The sequence below is a fragment of the Miniopterus natalensis genome, chromosome X (assembly GCF_054644295.1).
Source record: "Miniopterus natalensis isolate mMinNat1 chromosome X, mMinNat1.hap1, whole genome shotgun sequence".
Classification (NCBI taxonomy): Eukaryota; Metazoa; Chordata; class Mammalia; order Chiroptera; family Miniopteridae; genus Miniopterus; species Miniopterus natalensis.
Genome location: NC_142103.1, coordinates 44,892,020 through 44,909,680, shown reverse-complemented (window position 1 = coordinate 44,909,680; position 17,661 = coordinate 44,892,020). Strand labels below are relative to the sequence as shown.

The following is a 17,661-nucleotide window of genomic DNA, read 5'->3' as shown; positions in this document are numbered from 1 at the left end:
ATCCCCAACTCTAGCAAGTTCTATTCAAGTGTTGCTAAAATCGAAAATGTGATCAAGCAACTAATTTGTTCACATAAAATTGCAGATGGGAGAGCTGTTGAGTAATTTTTTGTCTTGCCTATTTCCCAAGGTACAGATCAAAACCTTGTACTGCAGATCTTTTATTTGTAATTATATATCAGCCAACTCAGGGTTGAAGGGGGGCGTTTTCATGGAATTTCTGCTTTCTTCTATCCTGAAAGTAATGCTTTATTTCAGACCTAAACTCAAGGACCATTTCAGGTTTAGCATTTTCACAGTCATGCAGGGTAGGGCTTCTCACATTTTCTGTGCAGATAAACCAGTATTTTTTTCCTCTTTCCTCCAACCCACTGTGGGCCATATTTTTGTAAAATATAATTAAAATGAAATACATAGAAGATAAAATTTAAATGTCATACAAAATACAATCTTTTTTTAAACTAATAGATCACACACATGAAACTACTCTGTTAAATTTCTGTAGAAGTTTCTGAATTGCTTACTCTCAGTTTTTGAACATGTTACACAGTGAACCAGTAACAGAGTTCATACCGCATGTGGGGGAGGCTATTCAAGAGAATCTGCATACTGACAAAGGGTTGATTTTTTTCAAATTAAAGGAAAATAAGAGTTTAGGGATTTAACCAAATAATAAATTTTGCATATTACCATAAATATTTTTTTATTCAAAGAGCTAACAAAATAAAACAGCTACCCTCTCTTACTTCCTTGTCTAAAATCTAGTCTAAACTCCAACATGATTTCCCCAAATAACATAGAGCCCAGAGAAAATGCATATCTTGCCACAGAAGATTACAGTGGCTTAATTTCATGGAATTATTTTTACTGGATTTAATCTTGAAAAGGATATTCTTAAAAGTCCACAATTTTCACTGATGAAAATGTCAATCATTTGAGCAGAGTGTGAAATTTAGTATACATAAAGTCTATTCTCAGTGTTTTTTAATAAAATAGAAGCATTAAAAAATAAAATACACTTCTTATAAATGAACAGTACTAAATCTCACTTTTTCATTGCAAAATAACATCATTCAACCTGGGTTAGACAGAACACACAAACAAACTAGATTATCATGGTGTTCTCAACGTCATATAATACCTATTGTATAAGTTCAAGAAGCTCAGACCCCAGATGCTTATTTTCTCATCTCTTCCCGCCCCCCCCCCCCCAAGTTTTCAGTTGTTGGGAAACAAATGGACTTGTATATTTTAGTATAGCTGAATTAAGGGGCAGTATTTATCAATTTTTAAGCAGTAGATTAAATGATTGCCATCACACACACACACACACACACACACACACACACACAACCTTCAAAGCTAAGCAAATGGCACTAACCCTAATAACCAGACTCAGAGTTTTCACTCAATTACAATTACAAAGGCAAATAAATGAAGATAACCAAACAGTTTCCTTTTTCCTAATCAATATCACATGACCAAGAGGATGAAAACAAAGTCAAGTCATTTTGTGAGTATGACTTCACCACAAGTAGAACTATCTTTATCAGAATCTTCCAGGAAAGCAGTTCTCAATCTTTTTGTTCTCAGGAATTCTTGACAGTGTTAAAAATTACTGAAGACTCCAAAGTGCTTTTGTTTTTGTGGATTATATCTATTGATATTTATCATATTAGAAATTAATACAGAAAAATAACTATTTATTAATTCATTAATGTTAATAAACCTGGTAAATGTGAGTATAAGTATTTTTATACAGATAACTATATTTTCCAAAAAAATGAAAAAGTGACACTGATTTACATTTTCACAAATCTCTAATATCTTGCTTAATAGAAGACAGTTGGATTATCGTATCTGCTTCTACATTCAATCTGTTACAATTAAGTTGTTTTACTTGAAGTATAGCAAGAAAAATCAGACCACACACAAATATGTATTTCAAAAAGTGAGGAGTATTTTAATAGCTTTTTCATATAGTTGTGGTTATTTTTCTTTGATATGACACAAGAACTTGAGAAGTGGCAGTTTCTTAAAGATTAGTTGCAATGGAGAATCTGAAGCCATATCAAATAATTGTCCATATTCTGTAATGTAATAACCCACTGCTCTACCTTACACTTTAAATGGATTTCGTACTCATGTCTAATTTGAAAATATCATGTGTTTTTCAGATTATCCAAATATTGATAGCAGCAATCTTATCAGAAAAAAATATTTTGAGTATTAAGAAGATATCAAGCTTACCGTGGCAAATAAAAATTTTCCACAATTCTAATTTTTTGCTTCCAAGCTCAAAAAATATTGTCAGCTGTTTTACATGAAATAACACGCTTACTCCACTTCATTTTTTAGAAATCAATAGTAAATACCCAATTTTAAGTAACCATAGTTTGTTAATCATTCTTTCAAGTAAAAATGTTTCATTAAAAAAGTGGCTAGTTCAGCTTAAAACTCAAAAAAAAAAAAATCACACAAGTGCTCTCTTGACACAAGCATCATTTTTTGGTATGCAGCTAAAGTTCTATATGTATACTTCTCATTTCACCACAAAATATTAAAAAGAAATGTGCTCAAGGATGAGATTTGAAAATTTAATCATTGTTAACACCTAACCAAAGGCGTTCATAAGTAAAACTTATATATTTTTAAATCTGCAAGTGTGTGATTGTGAAGAATACAATGACTACTGACATGGTTTGGAGTCACTGCTTTATTGTGCCAAGGTGTGAGATGTTTTACAATTAGTATCTCAGTATTATTATAAAAAACTTTCAACCCTGAGAACACTGTGAAGGCATCTTACAGATGCCCAGGGGCAGACCAACGACACTTTGAGAACTCCCTTTCTAGAACATAGCCTTTAGTAGGGTTGAAAAGAATGGAGTATAGAAAGCAAAAATAAGCCGTCAGGGAAGAAAGAAAAAGATAGCCCAGACTTTCAAGAAGACACTTGCACAAAACAACTGCTTTTCCCCAGCTCTTCTAACACTCACCAGTACCAATATAGCATATAATAGAAGTCTTCATTCATAGTCTAGAGAAGTAACTGTTTATTTGTTCACCACCTGACTTGTTCTTTTCAGGTCTTACGGGTGAACATTCCTAGCAAAAGAAAACATGTCACTCAGCTCTCTTCCCCTTGACCAACTACAGAAGTTGATATGGCTTCAAATTACTGTATCTAAAATATATACCTCTCCTGATCAGAGAGGTTGATTTTCATTCATTCTAATTCAATTATTAGAAACTGTCCAGAAGACCAATAAGTGAATGAGTTACTCCAATATACTTTTGGTGATACGGACTTTTATATTTTCCATTAAGAATTACTTAGTATTTGTTGAAAAGAATTGAAAAATCACCCAGATTTAACATTGATTAAAGACAAAGGACCAACTGCAAGAAATTTTAAGATGTAAGCATATATTTTTTAAAACTAGCTTTTGACAGTTAATCAGTTACTTGAGAACAAAGGTTTAATAGTCTCAAAAATTCACTTTAAGTCCTATACTTAAAAGCTTTACTATCACAAAAGCCAAAAAACAATTATAATCCAAGGATGTTAAAATATATGCTTTGTACACACATGCCTTGGCAAGTGAAATAAAAGGAAGGCTGGTCTGACAATTTTTAAAATGTATTCATGTGTTTAATTTTATTGTGCTTTAAAATAATTAATGTAAGTTGTTTGGTATACTACATTTCAATCCATACATTAATGATAACTAATAGCATTATAGTTGGTGTGTTCATTACAGAATTTTATATTCATATTTCATTATGATAATGCATGTTTCTTTAAAGTACAACTGACTATAGTATTATTTTTCACCTATTAAATGGACTATAAAGATATTTAATGTTCTCAGGCTTTATATAGTCTAAAATTCCTTTTATTGCATTTTAACAATGAACTTTTGCATAAAAACTTAAGGCTACAGCTCAAAATTTCTTGGAATTGTTCCTACACTTTTCTGATTCATAGCCTTGGCCAAATTCTTAAATAGGTTCAGCATATAACAAGTCACACCCACACAATGCCTACACAAATGATGCAATACTGACAAGAAAACATGTTCACATGCTAGGAAGAAAAAAATAAGCTATTTCCTTAATATTTCTTTGGTTGATCAATTGCATAAATATCACTATTGTGTATTTTAGTATTAGGGATTTTAAAAAGGCTTCTATGATATCCTTGTTAAAGCAAACTTCCTGCACAGACAAAGCTGAGTGTTTCCTGAATTTAATGACTACACTGACAACTTGTCAGTGTGTTGCTATATTTAATGTGAAGATGCTGTTGAAGACATTTCATTATGTTATACTGTATTCGCTTTTATAAAGGCCCATGAGGAAAACTTCTCATCTGTTTGATTTGTTTCTACGTTGAAGATACTGCCACATAATCATATAATTAAATGTATCAGGTTCTTTATAATGGCTGCCAGAAAATATAAATCTTCATTTTTGTCCCATTTCTAGAAGACATATAGGCCCTTATGCTATGCATTGTGAAAAACAGAATGTATTCCTGGCATCATCTAATATTTCCTGCTCTAATTTTTTGGCTTCCATCATCTTCTCCACTTATTTTAATTTTATTCTTTTACTATTTATCTATGAAAGTGTTAAATGCTTTTAGGAACAAAACTGGATATAAATAAATACACATATAAATAAATATATACATCAAATGATAAAATAATATAGTATAATGGCTTGAAATGTTTGCCTGGTATGATTTTATTTAAATTGATATTTAAGCACTTAGACAATTGGGGTATGAAAAAACTTTATCTCTATTTTCTAAAATTAACATCGTAAAAATATAATGTAAAATTTAAATGAATATTGTATTTTTTTTTTTAATTAAATAAAGGTGTGCAGAATGAACATACCTATTCCACAGGTCAATTCTATAAACATGCTCTCTCTCACACACACACACATTCTATTAAAAGCTCCTTCTAGTTTTATTCTCCCCAGAACAACTGTTCAAGTCCTATCTCCTTGTTTCCATATATCTCCTATACCAATTCACTGCTAAACTACAATCCACCTTAATTTGTCCTTTTTGTGTCCTGGAAATGTTTCTCTATATTTTAAATGTTATATCAATATCACAAAGATATTGGCCTACTTATGTCTATCTTATATTCACCAATACTGCTTTTGTAACTGTTAGGCACACACTGGATGTTCAGTAAGTGTCTTTCTTTCACAATGTTTCAAAGCATAATAAATCACCACTGCTCAATGGCTTTACTTTTCTTCTTTGAAATTATTTTCATGTATTAGATGTTAGGTTCACAAAAATCAGAAACAAGACCTACATACTTTTTTCCCAAAAATCATATGCCATTGAGCACTTAAGAAAACAATTTTAATAATGAGTTTCACAGATAATCTTTCTCCATTTTGTTTTCTCTCTTAAAATATAAGCTCCTTGAAAGGAAGGAGTTTTACATAATTCACATATAACTCTGTACCTACCCTTGCTATATTTTACACATATACTGCTTTAGCCAATGATAGATGAATTCATGAATTTATACATGAATTGATATATACATTCTGATTTGTGTGATAGAGCTAAGGAATACAGATGAAATCACCAGCAGAGAGCAAACTGTGATCATGATAGCAGGTGAACAGGAAAGCGATAACCTTTTTTTTTTAGAAAAACTAAACTACCTTGATTTAGGCAGCTAATAAATAACACACTATATTTTCCCTAGAAAAATAAGTGATCCCAGGGCATTGGAAAACATAGATTATTATAGAGAAGTATAAATAAATGAGACTAAAAATACAACAGAAATAAGACGAGTAAAATTAGGAAGTTATCTTTGTATGCATCCTTTGACAAATCTAGAAAAGGCACATTTAACAGATTTCTATCTATGTGTACACTTTTTCCTAAATGTTTAGAAGATAAACAAATGTGGAAAACAGCATTCATTACCTTTCCAAAGGATCCCTGACCAAGAACCTTGAGCAACTCAAACTGTGCAGGGTCTGCTTTCTCATATCCTTCCTTAACGTGGTGAGTAATAGGAATTTCTTTAACAACTCCTTCATCCTGTAAAAAGGAAATCCAACGAATACTCATATCCAGTTGCAATATCTTATGATAGACTCAGAGTCAGGAAACATACCAGAAATAATTTAATACCCAACTCTTTCAATCTAGCACAGAGTTTTATGGGTTTCTGGTATCCCCATTTCCCTGTTTTCTAACACACAGAGATTTACCACCACCACCAGCCCTATTATATAATTTCCTGTAAATAAAAGCATATAAAATCTATGCTTCAGCTTTCCCCTCCAACGAGGTACAAGAAAAATATATACAACAAAGAGTCTTAAGACTCTCACTAGAATGTGACTCATGAGGTGGATGCAGAGAAAGTCAAGAGATAAATAAATATTTGTAAACTGTAGAGCATGGCAAATAAATACAAACCACAATTTCTTTTAAGTAGTATTTCACTATACCCTTTTAATTAGTCAGTGATATATAAATACTTAAATGTCCAACTAGCCACATCATTAAAAAAGAAACTGGCAGTCACACAATCTGCAAATCCCAAACAAATGTCTCCAGGTCATAACCCAATTTTTATTAAAATGTTATATATAAGTTATATGCCAGATTTCTTAACACTTAAATCTGGCAGAAAGGAAACTATCCAGAGAGTGATTCTTCTCTTTGACGTAGAACTCAACTCAGCTATAAAGATTATACTCAAGTGAGCTGCAATGCTAGTACCTAGAGAAACACAGTAGCTAGGATGAAAAAGATACCTCAGATGTATTACATATCACAAAATAAGAGCTGGGATATATTATCTAACCTTTTCACCGTATAAAGGAGAAAACTGAGATCTAGTGTTTAAGCTCACATGACTAGTGTATCACAACGCCTACAAGTCTTGACAGCTTTCCATTACACGGGGGGGGGGAGGGGGGGCAAAATAGGTTTACATTTGTTTGTATGGAAAATAATACAATATTTAATAAATAATATAATAATTAAATAATAATACAAGAATAAACTCTGTGTTTCATGTACTCACAACTGTAAACTTACTTTTGCCCAACATTATACCATGTTTTTATAGAATTTATTGGGGTGAGAGCATGGATGGACCTGGAGATTACTATGCTAAGTGAAATAAGCCAGGAAAAGAAAGACATACCATATGATTTCACTGGTATGTGGAATGTAATGAACAAAATAAATCAACAAACTAGAAGCAGACTCAGACAGCTATCAAAGGAAAGGGGGCTGGGGGACTAGGTGAAATAGGTGAAGAGATTAAGCAAAAAAAACGTATATATATAACATATAGACACAGTCAACTGTGTGGTGAGTCAGAGGGAAAGGAGGTGGGGAGTAGGTGAAGGTGGGCAAAGGTGAAAAAAATGGGGACAGAAAGAGACTTTGCTTGGGGCGTTGGGCACAGATGCAGTGTGAAGATGTTTTATTGACTTGTACACTTGAAACCTGTATGGTTTTGCAAACCAGTGTCACTAATCTGTACTACATTAATTGTGGGAAGGGTGGCAAGAATGTTGTCAATAAATTTACCCTTTAATTAATGGAAAAACCAATAGTGACTCTGGCCAAATGAGCCAAAGCTTAGTCCTGAGTAAGCTATGCTTCATAACAGCTAAAATAACTTCTGTGTTACATAGGTAATCAGACATTCACTGTCTCAAGAGGTACATCTAAGCAGAGCAATTTTAGCTTTAGGTATTAGGAACCAGTCAGAAATGAAGAATCACTTTTAAAATGATGACTTTGGGTGTTTTTCATACGTCAAAATAGCATTTCACTAGACCCTTTTAAGTAGCTAGGAGAGTGATTTTCCCCTTTGAATAGGTCTTTTTTTAAAAGTCAAGAATTTATTTTGATCTCAACTTATATTTCTTCTTTGACCCAGTCATTTTTAGTAGCAAGTTCTATAATCTCCACATATCTGAGGGGGAGGGGAAGGTTAACTTCCCTTTTGCCGTTGATTTTTCATTACAAGGCATTGTGTTTAGGGAATATGCTTGCTATCATTTCAATCTTAAATTTGTTGAGACTAGTTTAGTGACCCAACATATGGTCTCCTTGAGAATGTCCCATGTGCCCCAAGGAAGAACGTACAATCTGATGTTCTGGGATGAAAGGCTCTGTAAATGTCAATTATATCCATTTGGACTAATGTGTCATTTGAGTCCAATATTTCTTTATTGATTTTCTGTTCGGATGACCTATCTAGAGCTGTCAATGGGGTATTTAGGTCCCCAACTATAATTATGTTTCTTATCTGATTCTTCTGTTAGTTCTGTGAGTAGTTGCTTAATATATATAGGTGCTCTATGATTGGAAACATATGTATTAAGAAGTGTTATGCCCGACCGGGCGTGGCTCAGCAGTTGAGCGTCGACCTAGGATCCAGGCGATCGGGGTTTGATTCCCGGTCAGGGCACACGCCCAGTTTGTGGGCTCGATCAATGACTCTCATTGTTGATGTTCCTATCTCTCTCTCTCCCTCTCCTTTCCTTTCTCTGAAATCAATAAAGATATATATTTTTTAAAAAAGTGTTATGTCTTCTTGATGTATTTTCTTCTTTATCATTACAAAATATCCATCTTTTGTTTCTTGTTACCTTAGTTATGTTGAAACATGTTTTCTGTGCTATGACTATGGCTACACCTGCTTTTCTGTGGATGCCATTTACTTGTAGAATCATTTTCCATCCACCCTTTGACTCTGAGACTAACGCAGTTTTTGCAGCTTAGATGTGTTTCCTGAAGGCAGCATATGGTTTAGTTTTGTTTTTTGATCCAGTTTGTTACTCTGTGCCATTTTATTGGCGAATTCAGTCCATTTACATTTTGAGTAATTACTGATATATGAGGATTTCCTATAGTCATTTCATCTTTTGTTTTCTGACAGCTCTGTGTCTCCATTGGTTCTTTCCCTCTGTGTTTTTGTCTATTGTTTTGTTTGGTCATATTCCATACTTTTTTTCTCTATTTGCTCTTTTTTTAACTTATGTGTCTCAGTTTAAGGTTTTTTGTGTGTAGTTATCATTAGATTTATGAGAAAGAATGTTTCATATATGCAGTAGTCTTTTTACTTTTGAATGAATCTAATCTCCATCCCCCTTTGCAAATTTAGACTTTGTCCCCTCTCCTTTTATGTTTTTGTTGTCATAAATTATTCTTATTTATGCTGTAAGTTTGTTTGGTGATCTTACTTATAGTTTTGTGAGCTATTGTACTTTGTTTCAGGTAGAATAACTCCCTTGAGTATTTCCTGTAATGGATGTCTTCTGGTGGTAAATTATCCCAGCTTTTGTGTGTTTAGGAAAGTCTTTATTTCCCCTTACATCAATAGGATAACTTTGTTGGCTATATTATTCTTGTTGGTAATATATCTCAGTAGTATGAATATTTGGTCCACTCTTTTTTAGCTTGTAGGGTTTCTGCTGTGAAGTCCAATGATAATCTAATGGGCTTTCCTTTCCAGGTTATTTTCTTCTTTATAGAGACAAATGAGAATGACAATAAAACATATCAAAACTTTATGGATGCAGCAAAAACAGGGATAAGAGGGAAGCTTATATCATTATGAGCCTATTTCAAAAAAAGAAGAGAAATCCCAACTAAGCAACTTAATATTACATTTTAAAGAACTAAAAAAAGAAGAACAAAAGCAGCCAGCAGAATTAAATGACATAAAGAACAAAAAGACTGTACAAAAAATTAATACAACAAAGAGCTGGTTCTTTGAAAAGATTAATTAAGTTGACAAATCCCTGACTAGACTCACTAAGGGAAAAAGAGAAAAGACTCATATAAACAAAATCAGAAAAGAAAAAGAAGTTACCACAGATATACAACGAATTATACTAGAATTCTATGAAAGACTATATGCCACTAAATTCAATAACTTAGAAGAAATCGGATAAGTTCCTAGAAATATATAACCTTCCTAGACTGAATCATAAAGTGAGGGAAAAGAAACAACCATCAAAAACTTCCCAAAACATAAAAGCCCAGGACCAGATTGCTTCACTAGTGAATTCTACTAAACATTCAAATAAGATTTGGTAACTATTCATCTTAAACCCTTCCAAAAATTTGAAGAACATGCAATACTTCCTAACACATTTTATGAGGCCAATATAACCCTGATACCAAAACCTGGAAAGGATAACAACAACAAGAAAACTACAGACCAGAATCTCTAATAAATACATATGCAAAAATACTAAACAAAATACTAGTAAATTGAATACAATACATTAAAAAAATAATATATCACAATCAAGTGGGGTTCATTCCAGGGGCACAAGGATAGTTCAAGATATCAAAATATATCAATGTAATACACCTCATTAACAAAAGAAAGAATAAAAATCATATGATCTTATCAATAGATATAAAAAAAATTTGGTAAGATACAACATCCATTTGTAATCAAAACATTCAATAAAAATGGCTATACAAGAAAAGTACCTCAACGTAATAAAGGTCATATATAACAAACCCTCAGCTAATATCATACTCAATAGTGAAAAACTGAAAGTTTTTCCTCTACTATCAGGAACAAGACAAAGATGCCCACTCTGACCACACTTAATCAACGTAGATCTGGAAGTCCTAGCCAGAGCAGTAAGGGAAGAGAAAGAAAAAAAGGCATCCAAATTGGAAAGGAAGAATTAAAAATGTAACTTTTTGTAGATTACATGATTCTTTATATAGAAAATCCACCAAAAAGAGATTAGAAACAATTCATTAATACAGTGAAGTTACAGGATACAAAATCAATGTACAAAAATTCACTGTATTCATATATCAAGGAAATTTCAGAAAAAGAAATAAAAAAAATTACTTTTGCAATTGCAAGGAAAAGAATAAATTACTTAGAAATAAACATAATAAATGATTTGAAGTACATACATACTGACAACTACAAAGCATTATCATGAGATTGAAAAGGACCTAGAAATTATTATGCTAAGTGAAATAAGCAAGTCAGAGAAAGAAAAATACCATATGATCTTACTTATATGTAGAATCTAATGGACAAAATAAACTGATGAACAAAATAGAAACAGAGGCATGGATACATGGAACAGGCTTAACAGCTGTCAGACTGGTGAGGGAGAGGGGGACTGGATGAAAGAAGGGGAAGGGATTAGCCAAAGAACATATATACATAACCCATAGACACAGACAACAATGTGGTGAAGGTCAGAGGGAAGGCTGGGTGGGGTGGGGGCAGGCAAAGGGGGACAAATGGGGACATTTTTAATAGTGTAAAAAAATATATTTAAAAAAAAATAAAAAGACACAATGAAATGGAAAAATATTCTGTGTTCATGGATTGGGAAATTCAACATAGTAGATATGGATTTAATGTAATCTCCATTAAAATTCCAATAACATTTTTTTAAAGAAATGAAACAAAAAATAATCAGATTTCTATGGAACTATAAAAGACCTCAAATCATCAAAGCAATCCTGACTACAAATTATACTACAAAATGATGATAATCAAAAGAGCATGGCATTGGCAGAGAAACATACACATGGACCAATGGAACAAAATTTAGAGCCCAGAAATGAACCCAAATGTATGTGAACAAATAATTGTCAACAAAGATGCCAATAACATACAATGAAGAAAAGAAAGCCTTTTCAATAAATGGTGCTGGGAGAATTGGAAAGCCACATACGAAAGAATGAAACTAGATTACACTTTCACCCATATACAAAAATTAACATAAAATGAATCAAAGACCTAAATATAAGATTTGAAACAATAAATTACATAGAAGAAAATGTAGGTACTAAACTTATGGATCTTGGCCGTAGAGAGATTTTATGAATTTGACCCCAAAGGCAGGGAAAATAAAGGCAAAAATAAATGAATGGGACTATATCAAACTGAAAAGCTTCAGCACAGCAAAAGAAACCACCAACCAAACAAAAAAGCAACCAGCTGAATGGGAGGTGATACTTGCAAACAACAGCTCCAAAAAAGGGTTAATATCCAAAATATAAAAAGAACTCATACAACTCAGAACCAAACAATCCAATTAAAAAATGGGCAGAGGACCTGAAAAGACACCTTTCCCAAGAAGATATACATCAAAGAACTTATATACATAAATCCATAACCCATGGACACAGACAATAGTATGCAGAAGGCCTAAGGGTGGGGTGGATGCAGGGTAGAGGGGGTCAATGAAGGGGAAAAGGGGACATTTGTAATACTTTCAACAATAAAGATAAATTTCAAAAAAAGAAGACATACAAATGGCCAACAGATATATAAAAAGATGCTCCACTTCACTAGTTATTAGGGAAATGCAAATCAAAACTACAATGAGATACCAGCTCACATTTGTTAGAATTACTATTATCAACAAGACAAGTAATAACAAGTGTTTGAAGGGTTGTGGAGAAAAAGGAACCTTCATTTACTGCTGGTGGGAATGAAAACTGGTACAACCACTATAGAAAATAATATGGAGCACTCTCAAAAAATTAAAAATAGAGTTGCCACATAACCCAGCAATCCCTCTTCTGCATATTTGCCTGAAAAATTTGAAAACACTTTTTTGCAAACATATATGTACCACCATGTTCATTGCTGCCTCATTCACAGTGACAAAGACATGGAAATAACTAAGTATTCTTCAATTGATGAATGACTAAAGAAGATGTGGTACATATATACAATGGAATACCTCCCAGCCATAAAAAAGATGAAATACTGCCATTTGCAACAGCTTGGATAAATCTTGAGAATATCATGCTAAGCAAAATAAGCCAAACAGAAATAGGTAAGAACATTATGATTTCGCTCATATGTGGGATACAAAACTGAAAGCAACAAATGAAAAAACAAGAGAAACAAAGAAACAAAAACTCATAGACACAGACAACAGTATGGTGGTTACCAGAGTGAAGGGGGTTGGCAGTTAGTAAAGGGTAAAGGCAGTCAAATATGTGGTGACGAAAGGTGATTTGACTTGGGTGGTGGGCACACAATGTAATATGTTGATCATATAACATAGAAATGTACATTTGAAACCTATACAATTTTATTAATACTGGTGCCCCAATAAATTTAATAAAAATTTTTAAAAGAACCCCTTTTGTTGCAAATATATATGTTTTGTAGCTGACATTTTGGGATTACATTAAAGTATGGTCAATCTGTGTAAACCTTTACAGTATAATATATGTGTACAAAAAGCAACATCAGATTGAATATTCTTATTAATATGCCGGTTAACTGAGTTTTTATCACATATGGTAAAAGTAGAACTAGTCTCCAAAAAATGGAATATATCGAAAACATACTGATTGAAAGTTTTCTCTAGGAAAAAAAAAAAAAATTTCTGGAAGAGTGAATATACTTTATTAGGTTTGCTCCTACCTCTGCCATGTATAACCAAGCAGGCTTGGCCAAATCAGAAACCAATCTACTTCAGTGTTAGCACATGACAAACAGGTTATTTTAGATGGGTCTTTAAGGTCCCCTCCAAGTCTGTGATTCTATATCGAGCACAATATAATATTTTATGTTTAAGAAGGTACTTCAATTTCAGTTGTGTTGAAGATCATCATTATAAATCTGAGTCATCAGTGTGTTTTTTTTAAAAATAAATGTTCAGAGCTACGAAACAACTGTAATCTATTCTAGTTAATTTTACCAAACCTAAGCAAGTCTTCCAAATGAATATGTCTACCAAATGCCTTTTTCTCTTAATTAAAACCCACATATCCCATCCTTTAAAAATTTTAAGTGAAATAACTCAAAAACTATAAGTTTTCACTTATATGTGGAATCTAAAGAACAGCGTAAATGAACAACAAAACAGAAACGGACTTATAGATACAGAGAACAGAATGATGGTTGCCAGAGGGGGGCTAGGTGAAAAAGGTGAAGCAATTAGGAATTATTAATTACAAAATAGGGGAATGTAAAGTACAGTATAGGGAATATAGTCAATAATACTGTAAAAACTATGTATGGTGCGAGGTGGGTACTGGAAATATCAGGGGGAGGGAGCACTTTGTAAAATATATGACTGTCTAACCATTATGCTGTACACCTGAAACTAATAGAAAATAATATTGAAGGTAAACTATAACTAAAAAAATTAAATATTTAATACTAAATAAAATGCAAGCCCCACCCGGCCAGGCGTGGCTCGGCAGTTGAGCGTCGACCTAGGGTCCAGTGATAGGGGTTCAATTCCAGGTCAGGGCACATGCCTGGGTTGCTGGCTCGATCCCCAGTCAGGGCCGTGCAGGAAGCAGCCAATCAATGACTCTCATCATTGATGTTTCTATCTCTGTCTCTCTCTCTCCTTTCCTTTCTCTGAAATCAATAAAGATATATATTTTTTAAATGCAATATTAATTTCAATTTTCAGGAGCATTATTCTAAAAAAATTCCAACATGGAAATGCTACCAGATTAGAAAATACTACTTTTCTGAGTAGACAGCCAACATAGTGCATTGTTACAATGTGTACTAACAATCTATTACCTTGTCTTAATCTGCAACTAGACTGTTAGTTTCCTGAATGCTGTTATTATCACGTTCATCTCTGCATTCTTAATGCCTAGCACAATACTTGTTTCATCTTTTGAGGAAAGACCGCCAAAGACATCCACCCAATTTCATACAAAGAGAATGAGAAAATCTTGCTACAAAAAAAATAGATAGACTTTAAAGGTAAAATTAACTAATAAGAAACATTAAAATTATTTTAAAATACCTTTAAGAAACAGAAAAATATAAATCCAGAATTTATTTTTTAAAAATATATAAAGGAGGAGGAGAGAAGATGGCAGCCCTGAGAGAAGCAGCAGGGCGTCCCCACTCCCAGCCACGGATGCGATTTACTCCTAAAAACTTACCTAACCAGTTTGAAAAAACCAGAGAAACATACCTGAGTGGACGGAGTGCGACTGGGGAGCACTGAAAAAACATCACGGAGTCCGGTAAGAGAGGGGAGCGTAGGAATGGGGAGTCCCCCCTGAAGCCTGCGCTGGGCTCAGAGCCCAGAGGCTTGGAGGCTGCAAAGCTCACTCCCTTCGGGAGTGCCGACAGCATCCAAAAGCAGGGATCCCACACCCAGAGCAGAGAGGGGGAGGAGCGCCCAGAGCACAGGGCAGAGGGACCAAGGGAAGCAGTGAGTCCCCAAGGGATCGGAGCCTTTCTAGCAAACAAAGCCTTTAATGGCAACGGCGCCTTACTAGCAAAACAAAGCTTCTAGTGGCGGCTGTGACCAGCATCTAGTGCTCAGGGTGCTGACCATAGGGAAGGCTGTCCCAAGGTCTGTGGCACCCAAGTGGTAAGGGACCAGAGGACTGGACTGAGCAGCCACACACAGGGACCCTGTGCCTCCCTGAGGGGCATTGTGCTGAGCCCCAGAAAGCACTGAATCTGCATGGCGTGGGGGAGGGGAGGAGTGCTCCCTGCCCTGAGCTCCTGGTGCCAAGAGGCTGGGATCTGCAACTAGCCCTGAGGGTGTCCTCCTGCCCTGAGCTCCTGGTGGGGAGTCTGGGATCTGTGACCAGCACTGAGGGGCCCGTGGTGGCGTGTGAAGCCACCCCAGCTTTGCTGAGACCAGCGGTGTGTAGAGCTGCATGGAGCTGACTTTGGGTCCCCTCCCGTTGGGTGCCTTGGTGCACAGATGGTGGTACCTTGCAGGGCAGACTCTCTACCTGTGTGTTGCTTTGTGCCTTTGTGAGTCTGATCACGAAACTGGTTCCCACCTTCCCTGCCTGCGCTGTGCGGACAGACCAGCAGAGGCTGGGATTGGGGTCTGCACAGTAGATGGTCTGAGGGTTGGACCTGGTGGAACCAGCCAACCAGAGCTGAGCAGGGAGGGGCGGAGCCCACCTGACTCTTCTACAGCCAGGAGCACCGCCCCCAACATGAAAAAGGTGGACCCAGCTCACTGAAGCCCCAGAAACACCCGCAGGGCACAGTCCTGACGGGGAAGGGAGAGCAGCTCACAAGAGGACATTACAAGAATAAGACTCTCAGGAACTGTTGTCTGGGAACTGGAGGAAACGCTGAAAACCCCTGGTGGGGGAAGGGCAGGCAAAGGGCTCACCATAATGTGTTTTTAATCAAACCCACTGAACCCAGGCTGCTGAAACGACCCATACAGAAAAGGCAACAGGCTGAAATCAATCTGAAACTGCAGAAGGTCAGAGCCTGGGGAACTAGAATCAAAAGACAGGGTAGGGACTGAGGAGCTGGGGGCAGAGCAGAGACTAACTCCTGCAGAGTGAGCGCCTGACTGCGAAACCTCTAAGGGGAGTGATACTCTGAGCTACACTAGCCACCCTGCACCCTAAAGACTCTACAGAAGACTCTGGAGTAATACCAGGCAACTACAAGGTTGCAAAATAGCTGACAAGAAGAGGTGGTCCATGGAGAGCCTCAGATCAACCATCTACCTAAGGACACCAGAGCCAAACCTAGACAGCTCTTCACATTGGGTGATACACAAGTACCTCCCAGGAAAACTGAAATCAGCATACAAAACAGTAACCCTCAAACAACATAAGTTACCCAGAAGAAACTCACCTGATTGACTACCTGTTTTTTCTTCTGTTTTTTTGTTTTGTTTGGATTTGATTTTTTGGTTTTTGGGTTTTTTGTTTGTTTTCTATTTGTTTTTTGGTTTTTTTTCACTTTGTTTGTTAGGAAGGAGAGAAAGGGGAGGAAATTTGTTTTTTCTTTTTTAAATTTTTTTTAAACATTTTTTAACTAAATTTCTTTTCTCTTTTTTATAAAAGAATTTTTTCATGATTAGCTTGTTTTTAGTTTTGTTTTGGTTATTTGCTTTGTTTTGTTTTATCCTTGCTTCTAATATCAAGACTTTCTTGATATTCCTGCTTAATGACTGGGGCTTTATCATTATAACCAAGTTTACAGCTTTCTTCTATAGTTTCCACCAAATCTCTTACAGGACTCCCTCCCTGCCGGGGCTATATTTCTCTCTCTCCTCTCGATCCATTGCCATAACTTTCTTTTCTTTTCTTTTTCTTTTTCTACTTTCTTTCATTTTTTCATTATCCTCCATTCTGTCTTCTTGTCTTTTTGTTCGATTGTTAGTTTCTCTTATTCTCTTTATTGTATTTTTGATATCTCATTTTCAACTATTATCCTATTCCTATTCTTTCCCTTAATTTTTTGCTGGCCCTTCTTTCAGAATCTTTTCTCTACTTCTGTTATCTCCCAGTAGCTTCTATATTTTTTACATTTTAGTTTATTATTATTTCCTAAATTTTCACCAGTGTTAACAACAATATACGTCTCTCTCTATCTAAGCGTTACTTTTCTTTCTCTTTCTTTTTTTTTAAGCATTTGTGTGTGTGTGTTCTCCCTTCACTCTCCCAGGTCAATTTTCATGTGGATTTTTTCATTGTGACTGTAATGATATTTCGAAGATACCTTTTGTTTCCTGGAAGTTTAGTTGTGTATTGTCCTGCCTTGCCAGCACCGGTACAACAGCTTACATGAAGAGGTTGGGGCTGAGACACAGTTAGCCAACCTGAGAGAAGGGTCTTCCCAAGGACTGATCAACGACAAGCTAGACCCA

At 35.1% G+C, this 17,661-nt stretch overlaps 1 protein-coding gene across 1 annotated transcript in view; it reads right to left on the bottom strand.

The window, feature by feature from the left end:
• Positions 1 to 17,661, bottom strand: part of RPS6KA6 (ribosomal protein S6 kinase A6) — a 163,428-nt gene that overhangs the window by 133,756 nt on the left and 12,011 nt on the right. Inside the window, exon 2 of the mRNA XM_016204494.2 lies at positions 5,975 to 6,091. Coding sequence (XP_016059980.2) covers positions 5,975 to 6,091 — 117 coding nt within the window. The remainder of the gene's footprint in view (positions 1 to 5,974; positions 6,092 to 17,661) is intronic.